At 53.5% G+C, this 14,508-nt stretch overlaps 1 protein-coding gene across 2 annotated transcripts in view; it reads left to right on the forward strand.

Moving 5' to 3' along the window:
- The window catches only part of LOC137520630 (mannan-binding lectin serine protease 2-like), a 60,703-nt gene that overhangs the window by 7,028 nt on the left and 39,167 nt on the right, over positions 1-14,508 (forward strand). For both annotated transcript variants that reach the window (XM_068238768.1, XM_068238769.1), the window contains exons 2-5: positions 662-887; positions 7,246-7,411; positions 9,896-10,033; positions 10,526-10,698. In XM_068238768.1, coding sequence (XP_068094869.1) covers positions 662-887; positions 7,246-7,411; positions 9,896-10,033; positions 10,526-10,698 — 703 coding nt within the window. The remainder of the gene's footprint in view (positions 1-661; positions 888-7,245; positions 7,412-9,895; positions 10,034-10,525; positions 10,699-14,508) is intronic.

Consider the following 14,508-nt stretch of genomic DNA (forward strand, 5'->3'; position numbering starts at 1 on the left):
TGTGGGGGTTCCTCATATGGAAGGTGGAGGAGCGCAAGGTCTCTAACATCAGCCAGCTTCATCATGGAGGAGGGGAAGAGGGATCTACTGGCAACCTGTGACGCTCTAGTGACCTCCATGCCCAAGAAAGATAAGGCAGTGCTGAGAAATAATGGTGGCACACAGAATATTCACACACAGAACTTTGCCATTCTTCACTTATGGGGTGTACTCACTTTTGTTGCCAGCAGTTTAGACATTAATGGCTGCGTGTTGAGTTATGTTGATGGGACAGTAAATTACCCAGCAGCAGACACTACAATGCACTGTGTAACGGAAGATGTCAGCTAATGCTAAGCGTAATACTTCACCCAATGTTCACCTCAGAGTGTATCAACCAAACATCTAACTAATATTTCTCCAGCCAAGTCAGCAGTCTGATGGTGAATGGATGAAGCAATGTTTTGGACCGTTCCGGTTGATACTTACCTCTGCTTCTATGCGTAGAAATCTGCCACCACTCCTTTGCTGGCCTAATCTCCATTCCGTGACTGCTCCTGATATTTTCAGCCCATTCAGAAACAGTAACCCTTGTACTTCAACATGTTGGAGTTCTTTTACTTTAATATTTTAAATATAACAATGAATATAAATCAACTTCTCAAACATTTTCATTGTGTAGGTTCTGCTTCCTTCTGTCCATCATCACCTGGCTTCTGCCGTGTGGTGACTGCAGAGTTCTGACTGAGATGTATGGAAGGATTTCCTCTCCGGGTTACCCAAAGCCGTACCTCAACGACCAGACCCTGACCTGGAAAATCCAAGTTCCTGAAGGATATCGCATCAAGATCTACTTCACACACTTCCACTTGGAGTTGTCTTACCTGTGCGATTATGATTACGTCAAGGTATGACATCAACTAACATCAGAGGGGGTGCAGTGCAGGGGGTGCCACTGTGCATGTGCTGCAGCTCTGGATTTTGGCAATCACTAATGGGCTGCCGCTGTGCATGTGCTGCAGGTGTGGCTTGTGGTAATCACTGATGGACTGCCGCTGTGCATGTGCTGCAGTTGTGGCTTGTGGTAATCACTGATGGACTGCCGCTGTGCATGTGCTGCAGTTTTGGCTTGTGGTAATCACTGATGGGCTGCTGCTGTGCATGTGCTGCAGGTGTGGCTTGTGGTAATCACTGATGGACTGCCGCTGTGTGCATGTGCTGCAGGTGTGGCTTGTGGTAATCACTGATGGGCTGCCGCTGTGCCTATGCTGCAGGTGTGGCTTGTGGTAATCACTGATGGACTGCCGCTGTGCATGTGCTGCAGGTGTGGCTTGTGGCAATCACTGATGGGCTGCGGCTGTGCATGTGCTGCAGGTGTGGCTTGTGGCAATCACTGATGGGCTGCGGCTGTGCATGTGCTGCAGGTGTGGCTTGTGGCAATCACTGATGGGCTGCGGCTGTGCATGTGCTGCAGGTGTGGCTTGTGGCAATCACTGATGGACTGCTGCTGTGCATGTGCTGCAGGTGTGGCTGGTGGCAATCACTGATGGGCTGCCGCTGTGCATGTGCTGCAGGTGTGGCTTGTGGTAATCACTGATGGGCTGCGGCTGTGCATGTGCTGCAGGTGTGGCTTGTGGCAATCACTGATGGACTGCCGCTGTGCATGTGCTGCAGGTGTGGCTTGTGGCAATCACTGATGGGCTGCGGCTGTGCATGTGCTGCAGGTGTGGCTTGTGGCAATCACTGATGGACTGCCGCTTTGCATGTGTTGCAGGTGTGGCTTGTGGCAATCACTGATGGGCTGCGGCTGTGCATGTGTTGCAGTTGTGGCTTGTGGTAATCACTGATGGACTGCTGCTGTGCATGTGCTGCAGTTGTGGCCTGTGGCAATCACTGATGGACTGCTGCTGTGCGTGTGCTGCAGGTGTGGCTTGTGGTGATCAGTGATGGGCTGCCGCTGTGCATGTGCTGCAGTTGTGGCTTGTGGCAATCACTGATGGACTGCTGCTGTGCATGTGCTGCAGGTGTGGCTGGTGGCAATCACTGATGGGCTGCGGCTGTGCATGTGCTGCAGGTGTGGCTTGTGGCAATCACTGATGGACTGCCGCTGTGCATGTGCTGCAGGTGTGGCTGGTGGCAATCACTGATGGGCTGCCGCTGTGCATGTGCTGCAGGTGTGGCTTGTGGTAATCACTGATGGGCTGCGGCTGTGCATGTGCTGCAGCTCTGGATTGTGGTAATCACTGATGGACTGCCGCTGTGCATATGCTGCAGGTGTGGCTTGTGGTAATCACTGATGGACTGCCGCTGTGCATGTGCTGCAGGTGTGGCTTGTGGCAATCACTGATGGGCTGCGGCTGTGCATGTGCTGCAGGTGTGGCTTGTGGCAATCACTGATGGACTGCCGCTGTGCATGTGTTGCAGGTGTGGCTTGTGGCAATCACTGATGGGCTGCGGCTGTGCATGTGCTGCAGGTGTGGCTTGTGGCAATCACTGATGGACTGCTGCTGTGCGTGTGCTGCAGGTGTGGCTTGTGGTGATCAGTGATGGGCTGCCGCTGTGCATGTGCTGCAGTTGTGGCTTGTGGTAATCACTGATGGACTGCCGCTGTGCATATGCTGCAGGTGTGGCTTGTGGTAATCACTGATGGGCTGCTGCTGTGCATGTGCTGCAGGTGTGGCTTGTGGTAATCACTGATGGACTGCCGCTGTGCATGTGCTGCAGTTGTGGCTTGTGGTAATCACTGATGGGCTGCCGCTGTGCATGTGCTGCAGGTGTGGCTTGTGGTAATCACTGATGGACTGCCGCTGTGCATATGCTGCAGGTGTGACTTGTGGTAATCACTGATGGGCTGCCGCTGTGCATGTGCTGCAGGTGTGGCTTGTGGTAATCACTGATGGACTGCCGCTGTGCATGTGCTGCAGTTGTGGCTTGTGGTAATCACTGATGGACTGCCGTTGTGCATGTGCTGCAGTTGTGGCTTGTGGCAATCACTGATGGACTGCAGCTGTGCATGTGCTGCAGTTGTGGCTTGTGGCAATCACTGATGGACTGCTGCTGTGCATGTGCTGCAGGTGTGGCTTGTGGCAATCACTGATGGACTGCCGCTGTGCATGTGCTGCAGTTGTGGCTTGTGGCAATCACTGATGGACTGCCGCTGTGCATGTGCTGCAGTTGTGGCTTGTGGCAATCACTGATGGACTGCCGCTGTCCATGTGCTGCAGTTGTGGTTTGTGGTAATCACTGATGGACTGCCGCTGTGCATGTGCTGCAGGTGTGGCTTGTGGTAATCACTGATGGACTGCTGCTATGCATGTGCTGCAGGTGTGGCTTGTGGTGATCAGTGATGGGCTGCCGCTGTGCATGTGCTGCAGTTGTGGCTTGTGGTAATCACTGATGGACTGCTGCTGTGCGTGTGCTGCAGTTGTGGCTTGTGGTAATCACTGATGGACTGCCGTTGTGCATGTGCTGCAGGTGTGGCTTGTGGCAATCACTGATGGGCTGCCGCTGTGCATGTGCTGCAGTTGTGGCTTGTGGTAATCACTGATGGACTGCGGCTGTGCATGTGCTGCAGTTGTGGCTTGTGGTAATCACTGATGGGCTGCCGCTGTGCATGTGCTGCAGGTGTGGCTTGTGGCAATCACTGATGGACTGCCGCTGTCCATGTGCTGCAGGTGTGGCTTGTGGTAATCACTGATGGACTGCTGCTGTGCGTGTGCTGCAGTTGTGGCTTGTGGCAATCACTGATGGACTGCCGCTGTCCATGTGCTGCAGTTGTGGTTTGTGGTAATCACTGATGGACTGCCGCTGTGCATGTGCTGCAGGTGTGGCTTGTGGTAATCACTGATGGACTGCTGCTATGCATGTGCTGCAGGTGTGGCTTGTGGTGATCAGTGATGGGCTGCCGCTGTGCATGTGCTGCAGTTGTGGCTTGTGGTAATCACTGATGGACTGCTGCTGTGCGTGTGCTGCAGTTGTGGCTTGTGGTAATCACTGATGGACTGCCGTTGTGCATGTGCTGCAGGTGTGGCTTGTGGCAATCACTGATGGGCTGCCGCTGTGCATGTGCTGCAGTTGTGGCTTGTGGTAATCACTGATGGACTGCGGCTGTGCATGTGCTGCAGTTGTGGCTTGTGGTAATCACTGATGGGCTGCCGCTGTGCATGTGCTGCAGGTGTGGCTTGTGGCAATCACTGATGGACTGCCGCTGTCCATGTGCTGCAGGTGTGGCTTGTGGTAATCACTGATGGACTGCTGCTGTGCGTGTGCTGCAGTTGTGGCTTGTGGTAATCACTGATGGACTGCCGTTGTGCATGTGCTGCAGTTGTGGCTTGTGGCAATCACTGATGGACTGCCGCTGTGCATGTGCTGCAGTTGTGGCTTGTGGCAATCACTGATGGACTGCCGCTGTCCATGTGCTGCAGTTGTGGTTTGTGGTAATCACTGATGGACTGCCGCTGTGCATGTGCTGCAGTTGTGGCTTGTGGTAATCACTGATGGACTGTCGCTGTGCATGTGCTGCAGTTGTGGCTTGTGGTAATCACTGATGGACTGTCGCTGTGCATGTGCTGCAGTTGTGGCTTGTGGTAATCACTGATGGGCTGCCGCTGTGCATGTGCTGCAGGTGTGGCTTGTGGCAATCACTGATGGGCTGCCGCTGTGCATGTGCTGCAGTTGTGGCTTGTGGTAATCACTGATGGGCTGCGGCTGTGCATGTGCTGCAGGTGTGGCTTGTGGTAATCACTGATGGACTGTCGCTGTGCATGTGCTGCAGTTGTGGCTTGTGGTAATCACTGATGGGCTGCCGCTGTGCATGTGCTGCAGGTGTGGCTTGTGGTAATCACTGATGGGCTGCGGCTGTGCATGTGCTGCAGTTGTGGCTTGTGGTAATCACTGATGGACTGTCGCTGTGCATGTGCTGCAGTTGTGGCTTGTGGTAATCACTGATGGGCTGCCGCTGTGCATGTGCTGCAGGTGTGGCTTGTGGCAATCACTGATGGGCTGCCACTGTGCATGTGCTGCAGGTGTTGCTTGTGGTAATCACTGATGGGCTGCCGCTGTGCATATGCTGCAGGTGTGGCTTGTGGCAATCGCTGATGGACTGCCGCTGTGCATGTGCTGCAGGTGTGGCTTGTGGCAATCACTGATGGACTGCCGCTGTGCATGTGCTGCAGGTGTGGCTTGTGGTAATCACTGATGGACTGCCGCTGTGCATGTGCTGCAGTTGTGGCTTGTGGCAATCACTGATGGGCTGCGGCTGTGCATGTGCTGCAGTTGTGGCTTGTGGTAATCACTGATGGACTGCCGCTGTGCATGTGCTCCAGGTGTGGCTTGTGGCAATCACTGATGGGCTGCCGCTGTGCATGTGCTGCAGTTGTGGCTTGTGGTAATCACTGATGGGCTGCCGCTGTGCATGTGCTGCAGTTGTGGCTTGTGGTAATCACTGATGAGCTGCCGCTGTGCATGTGCTGCAGCTGTGGCTTGTGGTAATCACTGATGGGCTGCCGCTGTGCATGTGCTGCAGTTGTGGCTTGTGGTAATCACTGATGGACTGTCGCTGTGCATGTGCTGCAGTTGTGGCTTGTGGTAATCACTGATGGGCTGCCGCTGTGCATGTGCTGCAGGTGTGGCTTGTGGCAATCACTGATGGGCTGCCGCTGTGCATGTGCTGCAGTTGTGGCTTGTGGTAATCACTGATGGGCTGCGGCTGTGCATGTGCTGCAGGTGTGGCTTGTGGTAATCACTGATGGACTGTCGCTGTGCATGTGCTGCAGTTGTGGCTTGTGGTAATCACTGATGGGCTGCCGCTGTGCATGTGCTGCAGGTGTGGCTTGTGGTAATCACTGATGGGCTGCGGCTGTGCATGTGCTGCAGTTGTGGCTTGTGGTAATCACTGATGGACTGTCGCTGTGCATGTGCTGCAGTTGTGGCTTGTGGTAATCACTGATGGGCTGCCGCTGTGCATGTGCTGCAGGTGTGGCTTGTGGCAATCACTGATGGGCTGCCGCTGTGCATGTGCTGCAGGTGTTGCTTGTGGTAATCACTGATGGGCTGCCGCTGTGCATATGCTGCAGGTGTGGCTTGTGGCAATCACTGATGGACTGCCGCTGTGCATGTGCTGCAGGTGTGGCTTGTGGTAATCACTGATGGACTGCCGCTGTGCATGTGCTGCAGTTGTGGCTTGTGGCAATCACTGATGGGCTGCGGCTGTGCATGTGCTGCAGTTGTGGCTTGTGGTAATCACTGATGGACTGCCGCTGTGCATGTGCTCCAGGTGTGGCTTGTGGCAATCACTGATGGGCTGCCGCTGTGCATGTGCTGCAGTTGTGGCTTGTGGTAATCACTGATGGGCTGCCGCTGTGCATGTGCTGCAGTTGTGGCTTGTGGTAATCACTGATGAGCTGCCGCTGTGCATGTGCTGCAGCTGTGGCTTGTGGTAATCACTGATGGGCTGCCGCTGTGCATGTGCTGCAGTTGTGGCTTGTGGTAATCACTGATGGGCTGCCGCTGTGCATGTGCTGCAGGTGTGGCTTGTGGTAATCACTGATGGACTGCCGCTGTGCATGTGCTGCAGGTGTGGCTTGTGGTAATCACTGATGGGCTGCCACTGTGCATGTGCTGCAGGTGTGGCTTGTGGTAATCACTGATGGACTGTCGCTGTGCAAGTGTAGTATGGTGCGTGCGCAGTATTTAAATAATTTGGTAGTTTAGTTGGTCAGCTCATGTGTACGCATTGGTCGTACAAACAACAAGTTGCGCAAACAACAAGTTGTGCACTTGGTCGTGCATTAAGTTGCACGTGTGTACATACTTTTAAACTTGGTTTACATAGGCGTCTGCCATCAATTGGGGATGTAGTTTATGGCCAGGATCGACCAATGCCCGCAATGCATTTGCCGTTAATTTCCAGCCAACGCTGGGTGAACATTGGGGTCAAACAAAATTTCTTGGACAGTGCAAGTGTTGTCCTGTTTGGCGGGTCCATACCCCCCATGGGGCTCAAAATGCAATGATAGAATGACGGGAACTGATGCCATTTTCCTGCTTGGTTGGCCAACAGAAGCCTTGTGAACCGGCCCTTAGAAGGTATAAAGCTCTGTTCTGAGGAAATCAGATATAAGTAATTCTTAACCCCACCCACAGTTCCACAAGCAGGAGCCACCGAGCCAGTTGTATTCAATGCATTAAATAGTCCATTTCCAGACACGGACCTGTGTTCTCTGTTACATGTATGTAGTTGCCAGTGTTGGCCATGTGTCCTCACAGCTCACGTCTCGGGAAAAGGAGGTGGCCTCGCTGTGTGGCAGGAAGTCCATAACTCCAGGAGACACGAGCTTCTACTCCCTGGACAACAAGATGTCGGTGACCTTCCATAGTGACTATCTGAACAAGAGGAGATATGGGGGCTTTGAGGCCTTCTACGTGGCTGAAGGTAAGGTTAGCATACAAGACGTCATTTAGACAGACAAGACAAGACAAATAACATTTATATTGCGCTTTTCTCCTTGCGGACTCAAAGCGCCAGAGCAGAGCAGCAGCCACTAGGGCGCGCTCTATTGGCAGTAGCAGTGTAAGGGAGACTTGCCAAAGGTCTCCTACTGAATTAGTGCTGGCTTACTGAACAGGCAGAGCCGAGATTCGAACCCTGGTCTCCTGTGTCAGAGGCAGAGCCCTTAACCATTACACCATCAGCCAGCTGCCAGGAGTGAACTTAGTTAAGGTTAAACTATTCGTAGGGTTGGCATGGGTTATTTTGGCGATGTGGAAAGAAACGAATATCTGTTTATAAAAAGTGCCTAAAAGGCCATAGGATTTAATTATTATAATCGAACTGAATAAAAACCGATGTCACTAAGAGCATGCCTGATCGACGATGTGCCCAATTTCAGACCAAAATGTTGCAAGATGTAGGGCAGACGTGCTCGATTGGGTGCGTGGTGGTAACAGCACTACAGGAAGAGCAATGAACGCAATGGAATCCCCGACGCTGTCCCCTCTAGTGTAGCACCCTGTAATGTAGTGTAGTGCCCCTCCTCCCAACATAGTGTAGTGCCCACAGTTTACACTAGGGGGACAGCAGAGAGGCGCCTAGGTGGCACCACTAGGCCAAACACCGCAAGATTTCATGCTAAAATCGATCAGGAATCAGCCTGCTGATCTCTCTACGATCAAATTACATTAGAGAGAGATCTGTTTCTTGGTCAAATCTGCCCATCATCGATAAATGTATGGACACCTTAAAGTGACTCAGAGATGAGTCTCACTACAGTTTGTTTTACTTCCCCGGGGCTTCCTCCAGCCCCATAAGCATGGCTGTGTCCCTCGCCGCCCTTCTGCTATGTCCCGTTCAGCCGCGGTGAGCCCCGGGAAGCGTCTCAGTGACATCAGCAGTGGACCTTCTGCGCATGCGCGGACCTCCCCTCTCCTGTGCAAGCGCAGTAGGCCCCGGCTGACGTCAGTCGGAATCAGTCAGGCTGAGCCGCTTACCGGGGGCTGACTGCAGGAGAACGCCGGCGCTGAGGAGGGAGGCGAGGGACACATCCATGCTTATGGGGATGGAGGAAGCCCCGGGTAAGTAACAACTGCAGTGACTCATCTCTGAGTAGTATACTGCCATTTTATCATAATAAGATGGGGGGATAATTATGATGTTTTTTTTTTTATTTCCTTACACCATTTTTTACACCATTGTTCTCACTTTGTGATAAAGGCAGGCAGGATAACTATATGTAACATAAGGAATTGGGGAAATGGGAGTTTTAATCGCAATGCTTTATGTAATTGATTCTAATTCCTTTAACCAGCTGAGCGGTCTGGACGAGCTCAGCTCGTCCAACACCGCCAGCGGCTGCCGCTCAGGCCCTGCTGGGCCGATTTTAATGAAATAAAAAGCAGCACACGCAGCCGGCACTTTGCCAGCCGCGTGTGCTGCCTGATCGCCGCCGCTCTGCGGCGATTCGCCGCGAGCAGCGGCGAAAGAGGGTCCCCCCAGCCGCCTGAGCCCAGCGTAGCCGGAACAAAAAGTTCCGGCCAGCGCTAAGGGCTGGATCGGAGGCGGCTGACGTCAGGACGTCGGCTGACGTCGATGACGTCACTCCGCTCGTCGCTATGGCGACGATATAAGCAAAACAAGGAAGGCCGCTCATTGCGGCCTTCCTTGTTTATTCTGGGCGCCGGAGGCGATCGGAAGATCGCCTCCGGAGCGCCCTCTAGTGGGCTTTCATGCAGCCAACTTTCAGTTGGCTGCATGAAATAGTTTTTTTTTTATTTAAAAAAAACCCTCCCGCAGCCACCCTGGCGATTTAATCAGAACGCCGGGGTGGTTAACAAATATTGATTTCCTGTAACTGGATTAATAAGAAAAGGCAGGAAATATACTTTTCCTGAGTTAAGAGCCTGACAAGTTGCTTTCAGTACAAAGTTTAACCCCCTCAGATGTTTCCCATTAGCGGCAGTTGCGTTTCAATTTCAATCACTTGGAAATTGTAAATTGTTAGGTGCTGTTAAAACTGATGGACACCAGCCTGAACGTTTCCATTTGTGCGATGCCTTTGTGACTCGATTTTTTTCTGATCGCAAATGGCGGCCCTGCTGAATTTTTCTTGCGCTTGAACTTCTATAAAGTAAAGGAATGCAAGAATCGTATAGCAATCGCGGGACTGTGCCATTCTTTAGCAATTTGTCAAATTACATTTCCTTCATTTTTGCTCCACAATTGTGCAGAACACTAGTCGGATCGCACGGAAATTGTGGCAAAATTGCGGTAAAGGAAATAAAAATGCTATTGCATCGCAGCACTATCGCTTTTCTTAGGGGAAACATCAGAGAGGTCGCAGGAAAAATATGTTTTGCATTTATTTCATTATGCCTGATGAAGTGCTGGTGTCACACGAAAGTCTGTCTTGTCCCTCTCCAGATATAAATGAATGCGAGCGGCAGAATACTGAGGAGGAGGAGGAAGCATGCGATCATTACTGTCATAACCACATCGGGAGATATTCCTGCAGCTGTCGTCCCGGCTACACACTACATACAGACAAGAGGACCTGCTTAGGTAAATTCATCTATTTACAACTCAGAAATTATATTACTTTACATATCAAAGGGTCAAAACAAACTTTATTAGTTGAGAAACTTTTTGTTACCCAATTACTGACACAAAAAAGCATTTTAAGAGCATTGAGTACATAATGTGGCAGGATGTATGGTTTGCTAAGTACACCGGGAGCAGAGGGAGGGGTGGGTGGGGTCAGGTGACTGCTCTGAGCTGGGGAAGCAACTCCCACTCTCCGGACAGCTCTGTATTTTGTGTGAGATTTTCCAGAGGTAAATTGTCTAGACTGGCTGCATTAAATGTGGACATTATGCGAACAGTGAAACATTCAGAAGGGAAAATTGGGAAGGGGAGGTAAAAAAATTAATAGTTTCACATGATAACATAAGGTAAAGATGTCATCCCCTCCTCCATCCTCCTCAAAAATAAGCCCCGTTAGATGTTCTGCTGATCACCTTTGTGTTGAATTTGTGTTGTATTTTCCTCCCTCAGTGAAGTGCAATGATGGTACGTTCACCGCAAGTTCCGGGGAGATTACCAGTCCACATTTCTCGGGATACCACCCTAAACTCATCCACTGCAAGTACCAAATCCAGGCTGAAGAGGGCTTCTCCATCCGCCTGAGGTTCCTCCACATCGATGTGCACCCCTGTGACCGACTACAGGTGAGTGCGCCCCTGTGACTGACTACAGGTGAGTGCGCCCCTGTGACTGACTACAGGTGAGTGCGCCCCTGTGACTGACTACAGGTGAGTGCGCCCCTGTGACTGACTACAGGTGAGTGTGTCCCTGTGACCGACTACAGGTGAGTGCGCCCCTGTGACTGACTACAGGTGAGTGTGCCCCTGTGACCGACTACAGGTGAGTGCGGCCCTGTGACCGACTACAGGTGAGTGCGCGCCTGTGACTGACTACAGGTGAGTGCGTCCCTGTGACTGACTACAGGTGAGTGCACCCCTGTGACTGACTACAGGTGAGTGCGCCCCTGTGACTGACTACAGGTGAGTGCGTCCCTGTGACTGACTACAGGTGAGTGCGTCCCTGTGACCGACTACAGGTAAGTGTGCCCTGTGACCGACTACAGGTGAGTGCGTCCCTGTGACCGACTACAGGTGAGTGCGCCCCTGTGACTGACTACAGGTGAGAGCGCCCCTGTGAATGACTACAGGTGAGTGCATCCCTGTGACTGACTACAGGTGAGTGTTCCCCTCTGACCGACTACAGGTGAGTGCGCCCCTGTGACCGACTACAGGTGAGTGTGACCCTGTGACTGACTACAGGTGAATGTGACCCTGTGACCGACTACAGGTGAGTGCTCCCCTGTGACTGACTACAGGTGAGTGCGCCCCTGTGACCGACTACAGGTGAGTGCGTCCCTGTGACCGACTACAGGTGAGTGCATCCCTGTGACTGACTACAGGTGAGTGTTCCCCTTTGACCGACTACAGGTGAGTGCGCCCCTGTGACTGACTACAGGTGAGTGCGCCCCTGTGACTGACTACAGGTGAGTGCGCCCCTGTGAATGACTACAGGTGAGTGCATCCCTGTGACTGACTACAGGTGAGTGTTCCCCTCTGACCGACTACAGGTGAGTGCTCCCCTGTGAATGACTACAGGTGAGTGCATCCCTGTGACTGACTACAGGTGAGTGTTCCCCTTTGACTGACTTCAGGTGAGTGCTCCCCTGTGACTGACTACAGGTGAGTGCGTCCCTGTGATTGACTACAGGTGAATGTGACCCTGTGACCGACTACAGGTGAGTGCTCCCCTGTGACTGACTACAGGTGAGTGCGCCCCTATGACCGACTACAGGTGAGTGCGCCCCTGTGACTGACTACAGGTGAGTGCATCCCTGTGACTGACTACAGGTGAGTGTGCCCCTGTGACCGACTACAGGTGAGTGCGCCCCTGTGACTGACAACAGGTGAGTGTTCCCCTGTGACCGACTACAGGTGAGAGCGCCCCTGTGACTGACTACAGGTGAGTGCGCCCCCGTGACTGATTACAGGTGAGTGCGCCCCTGTGACTGACTACAGGTGAGTGCGCCCCTGTGAATGACTACAGGTGAGTGCATCCCTGTGACTGACTACAGGTGAGTTTTCCCCTCTGACCGACTACAGGTGAGTGCGCCCCTGTGACCGACTACAGGTGAGTGTGACCCTGTGACCGACTACAGGTGAATGTGACCCTGTGACCGACTACAGGTGAGTGCTCCCCTGTGACTGACTACAGGTGAGTGCGCCCCTGTGACCGACTACAGGTGAGTGCGTCCCTGTGATTGACTACAGGTGAGTGCGCCCCTGTGAATGACTACAGGTGAGTGCATCCCTGTGACTGACTACAGGTGAGTGTTCCCCTGTGACTGACTACAGGTGAGTGCGCCCCTGTGACCGACTACAGGTGAGTGTGACCCTGTGACCGACTACAGGTGAATGTGACCCTGTGACCGACTACAGGTGAGTGCGTCCCTGTGACTGACTACAGGTGAGTGCGTCCCTGTGACTGACTACAGGTGAGTGCGTCCCTGTGACCGACTACAGGTGAGTGTTCCCCTGTGACTGACTACAGGTGAGTGCGTCCCTGTGACTGACTACAGGCGAGTGCCCCCCTGTGACCGACTACAGGTTAGTGCGTCCCATGACAGACTACAGGTGAGTGCTCCCCTGTGACTGACTACAGGTGAGTGCGCCCCTGTGACTGACTACAGGTGAGTGCGCCCCTGTGACCGACGACAGGTGAGTGCACCCCTGTGACTGACTACAGGTGAGTGCGCCCCTGTGACCGACTACAGGTGAGTGCGCCCCTGTGACTGACTACAGGTGAGTGCGCCCCTGTGACTGACTACAGGTGAGTGCGCCCCTGTGACTGACTACAGGTGAGTGCATCCCTGTGACTGACTACAGGTGAGTGTTCCCCTCTGACCGACTACAGGTGAGTGCTCCCCTGTGAATGACAACAGGTGAGTGCGCCCCTGTGACCTACTACAGGTTAGTGCGCCCCGTGACCAACTACAGGTGACTGCGCCACTGTGACCGACTACAGGTTAGTGCGTCCCTGTGACTGACTACAGGTGAGTGCACCGCTGTGACTGACTATAGGTGAGTGCGCCCCTGTCACTGACTACAGGTGAGTGCGCTCCTGTGAACAACTACAGGTGAGTGCTCCCCTGTGACCGACTAAAGGTGATTGCGCCCCTGTGACCGACTACAGGTTAGTGCGCCCCGTGACAGACTACAGGTTAGTGCGTCCCGTGACAGACTACAGGTAAGTGCGTCCCTGTGACAGACTACAGGTGAGTGCACCCCTGTGACTGACTACAGGTGAGTGCGCCCCTGTGAATGACTACAGGTGAGTGCATCCCTGTGACTGACTACAGGTGAGTGTTCCCCTCTGACCGACTACAGGTGAGTGCGCCCCTGTGACCGACTACAGGTGAGTGTGACCCTGTGACCGACTACAGGTGAATGTGACCCTGTGATCGACTACAGGTGAGTGCTCCCCTGTGACTGACTACAGGTGAGTGCGCCCCTGTGACCGACTACAGGTGAGTGCGTCCCTGTGATTGACTACAGGTGAGTGCGCCCCTGTGAATGACTACAGGTGAGTGCATCCCTGTGACTGACTACAGGTGAGTGTTCCCCTGTGACTGACTACAGGTGAGTGCGCCCCTGTGACCGACTACAGGTGAGTGTGACCCTGTGACCGACTACAGGTGAATGTGACCCTGTGACCGACTACAGGTGAGTGCGTCCCTGTGACTGACTACAGGTGAGTGCGTCCCTGTGACTGACTACAGGTAAGTGTGTCCCTGTGACCGACTACAGGTGAGTGTTCCCCTGTGACTGACTACAGGTGAGTGCGTCCCTGTGACTGACTACAGGTGAGTGCCCCCCTGTGACCGACTACAGGTTAGTGCGTCCTATGACAGACTACAGGTGAGTGCTCCCCTGTGACTGACTACAGGTGAGTGGGTCCCATGACAGACTACAGGTGAGTGCTCCCCTGTGACTGACTACAGGTGAGTGCGCCCCTATGACCGACTACAGGTGAGTGCGTCCCTGTGACTGACTACAGGTGAGTGCACCCCTGTGACCGACGACAGGTGAGTGCGCCCCTGTGACCGACAACAGGTGAGTGTGCCCCTGTGACTGACAACAGGTGAGTGTTCCCCTGTGACCGACTACAGGTGAGTGTTCCCCTGTGACTGACTACAGGTGAGTGCACCCCTGTGACCGACTACAGGTGAGAGCACCCCTGTGACTGACTACAGGTGAGTGCGCCCCTGTGACTGACTACAGGTGAGTGCGCCCCTGTGACCGACGACAGGTGAGTGCACCCCTGTGACTGACTACAGGTGAGTGCGCCCCTGTGACCGACTACAGGTGAGTGCGCCCCTGTGACTGACTACAGGTGAGTGCGCCCCTGTGACTGACTACAGGTGAGTGCGCCCCTGTGACTGACTACAGGTGAGTGCA

The sequence above is a fragment of the Hyperolius riggenbachi genome, chromosome 6 (assembly GCF_040937935.1).
Source record: "Hyperolius riggenbachi isolate aHypRig1 chromosome 6, aHypRig1.pri, whole genome shotgun sequence".
In the NCBI taxonomy this organism is placed as follows: Eukaryota; Metazoa; Chordata; class Amphibia; order Anura; family Hyperoliidae; genus Hyperolius; species Hyperolius riggenbachi.